At 36.8% G+C, this 12007-nt stretch overlaps 1 protein-coding gene across 3 annotated transcripts in view; it reads right to left on the bottom strand.

The window, feature by feature from the left end:
• LOC121427208 (nephrocystin-4-like) overlaps positions 1–12007 on the bottom strand; it is a 64666-nt gene that overhangs the window by 40720 nt on the left and 11939 nt on the right. For 2 of the 3 annotated variants that reach the window (XM_041623484.1, XM_041623485.1), the window contains exons 1-3: positions 9294–10242; positions 7377–7523; positions 727–862 (exon numbers count right to left, since the gene is read on the bottom strand). In XM_041623484.1, the coding sequence (XP_041479418.1) occupies positions 727–862; positions 7377–7523; positions 9294–9788 (778 nt within the window). In that variant the 5' untranslated portion in view covers positions 9789–10242. Of the gene's footprint in view, positions 1–726; positions 863–7376; positions 7524–9293; positions 10243–12007 lie in introns of those variants that run through there. The other variant, XM_041623486.1, reaches the window with a different exon arrangement.

Raw genomic sequence — 12007 nt, 5'->3', positions numbered from 1 at the left:
ATGCAGCAATTGCACCCCTTTTCACCCAAGTGTAGTAAATGGGTACCTATGATAAATGATGATGGATTCTTGTATAGCATTGTTATACACCTCTGGTGGGTGCTCATGGCCCTTGCTAAAAATTAGAAAATGTCTTACAAATTTCAATGCCTTCAAACAGTGCTTAGAATCATCTAAGTTTTACTCTACTAGCTAGTGCTACAATATTTCTTGCGACAAAGTTAAGAGTGGGGAACAGATAGGTCTTCAGGTACAAAAGACTAAAAATAAAAGGCATTCAGATTTTCGGGCCTGAGTATGATTTATTGAAAGCATGAGATATCATTGGTAGCTCAATACAGCAGTTCACATGTTGTAATTATTAAAGCCCATGGCAATTTTTCATGGAGATGACAATTCAAACATTTGGAACAAAAACAGAAACATTGTACATGTACTAAAATAAGGGTGGTATGACACTTGTTTCTGCTCCAGGCTTAATTTCATTTATGTAGGGTTTAATAGGCCCTTTAGGGCTAGGGTTGCAATCGGGTTTTATGCTTGATTTTCAGGATTAGGTTTAGGGTAGAGTAAAGTGTTAAACCCAGGTTTGAAGACTTGAAGTTGTTATTTCGATTGTTGGGTGGAATTTGTGGTTGGAATTTAGAGGGGAGCAATTGTCGCCGGAGTAAATGTCACAGAACCAAAATATGTGCAATACTGTATCACTATGATTACAACAAATACCTTGTTGGAACAGCCTGAGCACACACCAGCCACATGACATCTGACGAGGGCCTGTCTTAGCATCGTTGATGAGTGCAATGATCTCAACGATCAAAACAATGTTAGGGTCTGCCAATGACGTGTGAAAGTAAACGGGCTGGATAACGAAAAATGTGAACAAAAGCTATAATATCCCACGATAATACATCTTCAAAAAGTCTTTAAACCTAAACCAGGTATACTATCCCAGTCGTGGGATTTGGCATGCCTGCTTGAAATAAATGCAGTTTCTCTACACCCTGTGGAGTGGGGAGCATTAATAATACAAGTAATATTTCAAAAAAAGGCACTCATTATTCACCCTGCTGTAATTCTGCAAAATAACCCCCAAAATAGTAGGCATTCTCAAAATTTTAATAATTCCATTATGAGGGGAAAAGGCACACAGGAGCTCAGTGCTCAAAAAAGGCCTGTAATTTTTTTTAAAGAGCCCCACCCAGAAAATCCTTATTCCCGCAAAAGAGCTTATCCATTCTAGCAGATTGATTTAAGCAGTAGGTAGTAAACAGTAGCCCCCCTCCTAACCCCCCCCCCCCCCCCTTTCCCCTGTATTATTGAATCAAATATGTACAAGTACTGTACACAACAGCAGAATACTATTCAGAAGGACTATGATTATATCAAACTGTGCAAGGCATTTAAAAACACAACAAATACAATATCATTCATCTATTGGTTCAAAAAAAGGTTTTTCTTTAATGTTGATTTATTTACAAGAGAGAAGCTGCTGATTGACAATTGCCACCCCAAATCTAAACTATCATGATGATTAAATTATCATTTCTGTTTAATATAAAATGCTCCTTTTGCTGCTGCTGTACTGATACATGCAATAATAAAAATGTTCCTTGTTCTTGTCTTTTAAACACCTGTACATGATTCCATAATGCACCCAGCATAGAATTGTACTCTACAGACTCTATTAAAGGTCAAGTCCACCTCAGAAAAATGTTGATTTGAATCAATAGAGAAAAATCAGACAAGCACAATGCTGAAGATTTCATCAAAATCGGATGTAAAATAAGAAAGTTATGACATTTCAAAGTTTCGCTTATTTTTAACAAAATAGTTATATGAACGAGCCAGTTACATCCAAATGAGAGAGTTGATGATGTCACTCACTCACTATTTCTTTTGTTTTTTATTGTTTGGATTATACAATATTTCAGTTTTTACGAATTTGACGATAGGACCTCCTTACCTGAAGCACAAAATGTTTAAAGGTCAAGTCCACCTCAGAAAAATGTTGATTTGAATCAATAGAGAAAAATCAGACAAGCAAAATGCTGAAGATTTCATCAAAATCGGATGTAAAATAAGAAAGTTATGACATTTCAAAGTTTCACTTATTTTTAACAAAATTGTTATATGAACGAGCCAGTTACATCCAAATGAGAGAGTTGATGATGCATGACGAAAATCTCTCGTTTGAGGGCTGTATACCCCATTTTTCCTTATCAACAAATATCTTCTCCCAGTAATACAAATCCTATTGCCCTCAAGAGATTAAATTTAAGTATAGAAACACCTGTTTCTTGACCTCGGTCCGCGAAGATAATTCACCCCAGCATCTACGGTCACAGCAGGGGGCCACACACGATGGATTGCAATGTGTGTAGTTCCGGCGAGCGCATGGCCATGGATGTATACACGCGTTGATAGAAAGTTTTTTCTTTCTTTCTTTCCTTCTTTCTTTCTTTCTTTCTTTCTTTCTTTCTTTCTCTCTCTCCCTTCCTTCCTTTCTTTTTTTCTTTCTTTCTTTCTCTCTCTCTTCCTTCCTTTCTTTCTTTCTTTCTTCCTTTCTTTCCTTCTTTCTCTCTGTCTGGCTGTCTAATTCTTTTCTTTCTAGACTTATTTTCTTCCTTCCTTTCTTTCCTTCTTTCTCTCTGTCTGGCTGTCTAATTCTTTTCTTTCTAGACTTATTTTCTTCATCCACCCCCTTTTGATCTACACCTCTAAAGAACGTGCATTTGCCAATCATATCTGTAGTAAGGCCTATGAATGTCCTTTTCTCAAAGCTGAGGTGTAGGCCTATACATAGAACATTAAAATACAAAGACCAGCATTATGAATCACAATGTTTGGATAGCATTTCAATGTTCTATTCATATCTATTCAGAACGTTTTTCTAATTCACATGCGTTATTAGCAGGTGATCTTCTTTATCTCCCATTATTGTTCTTATTTTGTAGGCCTATAGCCTGTGTATACGGTAAACCTCCCTCTGAAATACCTTTCTTGGTTTCATGTTTTCTTTCAGATTTGTTTCCACCAAGGCGTGCCGGAACACTTTCAGTTTTTTTTTGTTTTTTTTTTGGGGGGGGGCAAAATCCCGAAGGGGGCACAATATTTTTGAAAGCGTGAGATACGGAAGCGATCGAGCGGGAGAGGGTGTGGTTGAGGGTGTAAAAATTGAGTGTAAAAGTTGCGTTTCTAAGAGCATTCAAAAATAAATTTCTTGAGAATTAAACAGTCTTGAATGGGTTCTTTTTGATCCTGTTTCCTCCCTTCTGACCCAGACTGGTGTTTCTTCATGATCAGGGTCGCAGTTCCAGCAAATTACGAGCCTTATTGCAAACTCTATTGTTTTAAACCAATGTAATATAGGCCTTTTAAAGACTTTAAGATGACAAACATGACCGTATGCATCCGGGGGCCACCGATCGAGAGGGCAAAATTCACCCAAAGTGTGCACGAAATCTTTCAATTTTATTCTAGAAAATGCAAAAGCTCCCCATCACCATGGGCGGAAATCCCAGGGGGACAGGGGGGACGCGTCCCCCTACCATTTTGGAAAGGGGTACATAATATCAAATGTCCCCCTACTATTTGTGCTCTTTTATTATGGAAAAAATACATAATTTCAAATCGAAATTATATCCTCGAATTTCGAAATATATATAAACAGATAGTTTTTGTTAAGAACTTGGTTAGGAAAAGAAAAGGCATACCGGCCCAACTATTCTCCAACTCTCATCTAGCCCTATATACCAGCCAAAGAGTGATGACATTGATGACATCGATGGCCATTGTCAATTTCATAACTAATAGAAATGATGAAAAAAGAAAATCGCCTCTGAATTTAGTGCATAGACGGTTAGACGAGAATGTTCCATACCCAGTAAAATCATACCTTTGTTAATCCAATTCACTTTCCCTTTATTCCAAATTTACTTGGAATATACTGAGAATATTTTCATTGTTTGCGTACTCAGTATAAAGAATAGTTTTCATGAGTTATGATTAATCCTTCACAATGAACTTTAACTATGCTTTATCCCCCAAATTTGTTTTTAAACACTCTATTAACGAGACTTATACTCCATTTTTACACAAAATTCCTGCCGTGGGAGGGGTCATCATAGGTAGATCAAGGGGCGAAGCGGCGGAAGGTGAGGCGAAAAATAAGAAGAAAGATAGGACCGGGAAGAAAGTTGAATGATGGAAGGGAGGTGAATAATTGGGAAAAAAAGAAAACTTTCAGGACATGTTATAAAAATAATAAAATCGCTTGCGCTTTGCATAAATACACAGCCATCTTTTTATTTCAAAACGTGCTTGATTTTTTTTCACTTTTTTGGATCGAAATATATAAAATCAAATCATTTATCTAAGAAGATATCCATCTTTTTCATAATTTGTAGGTTTAGATATTAAAGAAAATTAGCTTGCCATTCGGTTTTAGTCTGAAAGGTATTCATTAAAAGGTTAAACGTTATCACACTGTAATAAGATGGAAAAGGGGCTTTTCAAAGGTATGTTTCACAGAGGAACTGTTCGTCAAAAGACGCCAGGCTTACTATGATAATGTCATTGCTCCGTCAGGGGCAAAATTGTTCATTTTTGACAATAGAAATGACAATTTTTGGGCATAAAAGTGCCTTCATCGTATACTTTTGTCCTTTAATTATTTAAAAATTTATCATTTTTCTACTTTCAGGGGGGCACATTGGGGGGGGGGCAAAATCTCGTTTTGCCCCCCAAAAAATTTATTTGGGGGGGGGGGCAAGTGCCCCCTGCCCCCCTCGCTTCCGGCGCCCTTGTTAAAGATATATATAGAGAAATAGAGATGGGGTGGAAATTCCACCCCATCTCTATTTCTCTCTCTCTCTCTTTCTCCTGACAAAAAGGACAGGGCGCTAATTTTAATCACCTCATATTAGCAGAATGATAAATTTTGAACTAGAAAATAAAACAGACATTTATCACAATCAAATATGGGCATGTTCAAATGGGTCGCTTGATCAAAGATAAAAAAGGACACTGCAAAGGAACTTTCACTATGAAAAGGGGGCTAAGGGGGGGGGCAAAAAAACAACTTTTTTTAAAGTGATTATTCAACAAGATGTACTTGAGGAAGGGGAACATATTAAAAATGGGCACTGAAGGGATCGGGGTTCAACGGGCACGCGGTTTTGTAAACTAAGACACGTGATCGATCTTTCCAACACTCCATCATCCCAACTCATCAATCGCCTGAACTCGCTCTCCAACGATGAACATTTTGACTTACAAAAAAATTAGCACAACATATCTAAGTTAGACATTTAATGGTGGAAACTAAAAGTAAAAACGACCCAAAACAAACGGTGGAATGGATGCAGCGCACATGGGCAGTTTACCGGAGAACCACGTATGGTGCAATAATACGTTTGCGATTAAAAAATAGTTACAGGCATAGTTTGTATTTAAATTATGAATAAGACTTTGGGGTAAAAAAAAATAATGATTTCATATTTTTGTGCATATCAGCAGCATGATTATTATACTTTGTATGTTGGTATGCCATTACTTCTATTTTTCGAATGTTAAGACTGTATCATTGCGCGAGTGAACCCATTTTCTTGCTGGACGGACAGAAACTATGCATGCATCGCGGTCCTTGCATGCTAAGCATACCGTAATTTTTATTCGCTTACTTTCCTTATTTCAAGGTCGATTTTCTTCGTTCGAAATTGAAAATGGACTAGTATTGGATGTCTGAATGTAATATGCCTTTGAAAACGTGATTAATATCGAATACAATAATTTCATTCCGAAGATCCTTCTACAGGCAGACAAGTCTTACGTAATAGCACAGCGTTGTTTATCATTTCGTCCTTGGCTCAACGCTCATTTAGCTGGCCCGTGGTGGTGAAATCGAGACAAGGGGATTACCTGGCCAAGATGGGTTTATCGGGGTTGGAAAAGTTTCCAAACGCGAATCGGGGTATAAAACCGCAGTTTGCAGTCCGAAGTGAGGTCGAGAATCAAACGGGACATTTTCGTAATGGTCACTCACCCACTATTTCTTTTGTTTTTTATTGTTTGAATTTTTACGAATTTGATGATTTGGACCTCCTTGCCTGAAGCACAAAATGTTAAAATAATGGAATTCCACGTGTTCAGGGAGGAATGAAACTTCATTTCACATGACAATGACGAGAAAATCAAAAATATTTCAAACAATAAAAAACAAAAGAAATAGTGAGTGAATGACATCATCGACTCTCTCATTTGGATGTAGCTGGCTCGTTCGTATAACTGTTTTTGTGAGATGAAGCGAAACTTTGAAATGTCACAACTTTCTTATTTTCATCCGATTTTGATGAAATTTTTAGTGTTATGCTTGTTGAATTTTTCTCTTTTTTATTCAAATCAAGTTTTTGTTGGGGTGGACTTGTCCTTTAAAATGAAAACATATTCCTACAGTGCAAAGTTTGCTGCACCATGAATTTGTTGCTTTATTGAGCTGCATAAATGCACACCCGTATTAGTCAATAAATCAATAAAAATGCCTTTACTACGCATGTACACCTTTATCCGTGCTGTAGCACAAATATACACTATACATCATCAAAATATAATGCAAACACGCTGAGGTCAAACGTGCTGTTTCCCCTCATTTGTTGACACATTCATCAATGGGATCTTTGGAATTGTTTTGTTGTATGTTGTCATGGAAACGGCCATCGACTTGACTTTGGTTGAATTGATTTAGCTTGATGAAAATGACCACATGCGTGTCGAAGAGCATGTTAATCTCCATTAATGCATTGAATTACCCTTTTTCATTAGTTGATTGCATAAATACAAGCCTATTATCTACATTTAAGGTTTATAAGGATAGATATTAAGAGAATAATAGAATAAATAACACTCTATTTAATCACATGATTTTACTTCACATAATGTAAAGCCTGTATAAAACTTTTATAAAAAGGCTTAATAAATTTAATTGCACTGGAATATCATCTAACAAGATGAGTAGTGGTCACCAATATATTCTTTGTGAGACATTGAGTTTTACCTTTATAATGATATACAATTGTAGCACCCTCTCTGGTAAGGTTTTTGTCTTCTATTTTAAAAGACCTTTGAAACAAAGTGATCGTACCTTTTAAAGCTGAAAGCAAAGTTTATATCGTGGAATATTGCATTCATTTCAACTTCAGAACTAAACAAAGAAAAATACAGTTTTATTTTAGTTTGGTTTGGATATTGTCATCCTTAAGAATCTCTAGCGATAAAATTATTCTTAAAAAATTAAGAGGGGGTCTGGGGCTAAAAAGATGACATTCTTTGAGCACATGGGAAGGGCGTTATTTTTCAAATAATCTTTAAATACTCACTAAATTGTACTGCAGTCTTGGAGCATGGCTTGCGCTTTGTTTGCAAACTTTCTTTGGTCCAACTAGGGTACGGCCAAAGAACCGTTTGAAAGTGATGTCAAAAAGACTGAACCGTAGCTGGTATTGGGTCTGCTTCTTGGCCTTTTCCTGTTAAAAAAATAAACAAAAAAGAGAAAAGAAATAATGATCATTTTGATGAATTCATTAAAACAATAAATACATGTACTGTATGTACCTGTACCTGTACAAGTTTTAAATCCAGAATTAATTTAAATACACGCAGTTTTATGCAATGAACCTTACAGTAATTTCAAACAAGTGTTTACAAATTCCAAAATCAAAACAAGTGTTTAAAAATTCACAAATTTACCAACTCTCATGCCAGATCGAGAAGCCTGGCATACCATTGTTGATTCGTTCTCGGATGCATCTAATTTGTTGTGTAGTTTAGTTTAATATATCCAACTACAAATCTTTTTTTATTCAATCTTCAATAAATTATGCATGGTTCTTTATACTACTAAAATGTTCATATGTTAACCTGTGTATGCAAATGTAGTACAGAGCTTTAATACCATCAAATATTCACTCCACAATTGGCAGCAATTACCAGCTTTGTCCTTTCATAAAACTAATATGTTATCTTTCATACATACATGCAATACAAAATTGACTATTTCTTATGAATAGAAATTATGTTAAGGACTAGTGTGAGATGATGTAGAATTCAGAAACAGTAAATTTTTATGAAGTGATAAAAAAATGGAATGAAACTTGCTCTCTTTCTGATCAACTCATATTCAAAAAATATTATTCTCAATACATTGGTTAAAATCATCCCACTTCTGTTTCATTTTCTAATTTATCTGTCATTTTTCTCTTTGTAGTGCTTGTGAAGTACCCTCTATTTTCCATCTGATTCTCAATCCATATCCAATTAACCTACAATTTTGTGACAAAACCAGAGCTGCATGAAACAGCCTTGAATCAAGCAATTACTGCCCATCTCCTGGCGTGCACTGCGGTCAAGATCGACTTTCATTGATAATGGAATTGGAACAATCTGATATTATCTGCATTATTAGTCCATATATGCAGATATACAGTACTGATACCTTGGTCACATTTGCTCTACGGTGGCCGTACAGTGAGTCGAAAGCAGCCGTTTTTATCTGATAAAAACGGCTGCTTTCGACTCACTGTACGGCCGCCGTAGAGCAAATGTGACCAAGGTATTCAGTCATTTTTATTCAAACCACCTATATATAGTTGGTACAAAAATGTCAAAACAGCCGTTTTCGACTCGCCGTACGGCCACCATAAAACAAATGTGACCAAGGTATTACTGCTACATGTGTGAGTATAGCTCAAGTCTTTACCAACTCGCAAAATCCCAGTGGATGTTTCATAAAACTATTTTTAAGCTACGATCTATTTTAAAAACAACTGGGGATTCATTTTTGTGCTACCAGATTTCCAAAGGCGTTGATTTGGTGTTTAAGGAAGGGTCACCAGCCGATCGTAAAGTAGCTCGTAAGTTTATACAAACACCTTTATGAAACTCCCACCAAGATATGGTCTTAATCTAGTCTAATGTGATCAGAAGAATTTACATGTACATGTACCTGTACATCATGTATCAGGACTTTTGATTCTCACTAATATCATTCCAAAATATTTCTACAGTGAAAATAATTCCATGTACATGTACATGTATTTTGAAAGATTCATGTTTTTCAACAAAGAACAATTGATTATTCTTCAAAATTTCATAATTTCCTAAACTGATAAAAGAAAAGGAATTTCTTAAAGTGATAAAAGAAAAGGAATACTGTAGAAGACTAACAATAAGGCACATGGGATTCTAGCAGGAACAGCACTGACTGACCTCCCTGGAAAAAATTTTTGTACATGTACCTGAGCTTCGACATCGTGGGCTACATTATCCACCGAATGAACCAAGATGAAAAATGGGACCCAGTTCTTTCGGTCCACAGTCTCATCGCCATGGTAACGAACAGCTGTTCTACGATAATCCGCGGGAATCACCCGCTTTACAAGCACCTCCTGCTTAATACTTTCTATCTCATCCCAAGTCTGCTGGTGCTGGGTGAGAGGCGCTGCTTCGGACAGACGGAAGTGACGCGGAAGGCTTGAAAATTGACTGAAACTAGTTGCACGCTGCGGATAACGGTGGCTCGATTGGTTAATCGGCTTGCTCTGGTCGATCCAGACATTTGGGGTAGTTTGCCACAAGGCAAGGGTGGATTCTGGTGTGAGCAGTAACTGCGGAGGTTGTGGGGGAATCAGAGTACTGGGTGTCCATGTTGAAGATTCCTTGTGCTTTGTGGTCTGACCTGGATGGATTCCAGTCGCGTGTAAAGATTCTTCTTCACTTTCATGATCTTTCATTGTTCACATAGCGAGGGTAAAGACATTACTCCAAGAGACTGAGCACTTTGGCCTTATCTTCAGTAGATATGAACAGATGACCCACTCCTAAAAGCAATGGTAGCAAAGTCTCATATTTTCAATGGAGTTTACAGCATCACAAGAGGTCTATAATCACACAACATACATGTAGATATGATGGATACCTTATCCTACCAAAAGCAAACTATCAATACAAACTTGCAAAAGGAGAGAAACAGTTGTTATTTGACAAGGACCAAAAGTTCACCAGTTAATGCACAGTCCAGCTCTATATTCAATGCAGAGACAAATCATTCTAGAAATATCAAGAAAATCTTAAAATTAGATCTGTTAGCACAAATTACTCTTAAAGTTAGAAACTGAACACAAGACTGACAGCAAGAGGCAAATCTTTATACACTGTAGTTTCTTGAGATGTGGCCTGCATGTACAATGCGGTACTCTTCACTTCAAGCAATAAAACTAAGGGCAAGGTGGAATTTTACACAAGAAACTGCACCCATAAAGTTTATTGACATCTATAAATATCTCCAAATGAATACTAAACCTGCTGTTCAGTGCATGCACGAGAAGTCTGGGAAAACCATTAAACGAACATGTGTCAAAAAAAAAATATGCAAATGTAGACGACAGGCATGCACTGCCATTTCCCAGGTGGTGTATTTCACACCATCCAAATAAAAAAAAAATCTATGGAACTTGTTCAGACCTCGATAAGGGTGCATTCATACTCCCCCTGAACTATAACATGTTTAAAAGTTCTAGTATTTTTAATTGCCTGAAACAAGCCTCACATTTTATGTTTTTCACATCCTTCTTGTCTTTTACATGCACATGTATCACAAGTTCTATTAATTTTCTTTTACACCTCAAATATATGTATTGCCAAATTTGCCATTTCCTTGAACAAATCTCGCCAAATTTCTAATAATTTTGAAAAGCAGCAAATAATTTGTGCATATTTTATACTGAAAATACTACTTTGTGTTCATACTGGCAAAATAAAAGGTGCCTGTACATGTATTTTGGGTGATTGGGCAAGTGTAAAAGCTTCCAAAGAGTAGTACCAACACTGTATTAAAGTTTGCAATATTGAAAAGCATGGATGTAATAAAAACTCTTGGCTCCTTTGCCAACACGTAAACATCAGAATTGACACAGTAGGCTTCTCTACTACAAGTATACCTGAAGGAGTTTCATAAACTGAGGACTTCAGAAGCGAACTAATGAAAAATCCTCATCTGTGTATTCTAACCAATATCTCTGTAGTCTTGGAATTTGATGTGTGTTTCTAAAGCTAATCTATCATCATGTACATGTAATGTCCATTACAGACAAATGAAAATCCAGACTGTTCGTTCTCCCACATGTTCAAAGGTACAATGTAGATCAGACTTTAATAACAAGCACGCTCACTGCATTTCCAACATTTAAACTGTGTAGACCAGACTGATGTTGATCATGCATGTAGAAGATATCTCGTCTACTTCTGCCTTTCTTTCTGTAAAAGTACAGTAAGCGACAATTTATCTTCAGTCGATGAAAGTCTTTGGCTTTCATGTAGGAGATTAAACCAGATCTGACAGCCTCCTCTTCAGAGCTGACACTTAAAGAAACACAAGCAGGAAAAGGGTAAGTGAAGATCACATTCTTTAACAGATCCTTGATGATTTACTTAGATTAATACAAAACTTGTACAAAGTGTACTCCCCTTGCAACAAAATCCAGGAGCAAATATCCCAATCTTCAAATCAAATGGTACAGATCAGAAAGAGCGATCATTTGAGAAAAACGAGGGAGAACTCCACTCTCTTTTCAGAAAGATGACAATCAAACAGGCACTCCATATTAACTGATATCAGTTTGATTACTCCCTCAGGGTTACCTTCTACCGCCCGATCAATACCAGACCACGATGCGCCCCCGCTCTCCAAACGAAAAACAGATTCCCTGCATTACACGCCTCATTGGGGCAAAAATGATCGGAACACGCATCTTCTTGCTGTTTCCCTGGTTGTCATGGTTACCAAAATGCAAAGGCAGGACTTGTTTACAAATGAAGTTATTGAGAAGTTGGCCATGCCAAGCACAACCAAAATCAATAACAGTTGTGCCACTGGTAGAAAAGGAAATGCTTCATCATATCAAGGATGTCATATAATTAAAGCACCAGACATTTTACCAAACATTCTCTTATG

This window comes from Lytechinus variegatus, chromosome 14, assembly GCF_018143015.1.
Source record: "Lytechinus variegatus isolate NC3 chromosome 14, Lvar_3.0, whole genome shotgun sequence".
Taxonomy (NCBI): Eukaryota; Metazoa; Echinodermata; class Echinoidea; order Temnopleuroida; family Toxopneustidae; genus Lytechinus; species Lytechinus variegatus.
Note: the sequence above shows the minus strand (reverse complement) of the source record. Positions and strands in the feature narration are given on the sequence as shown.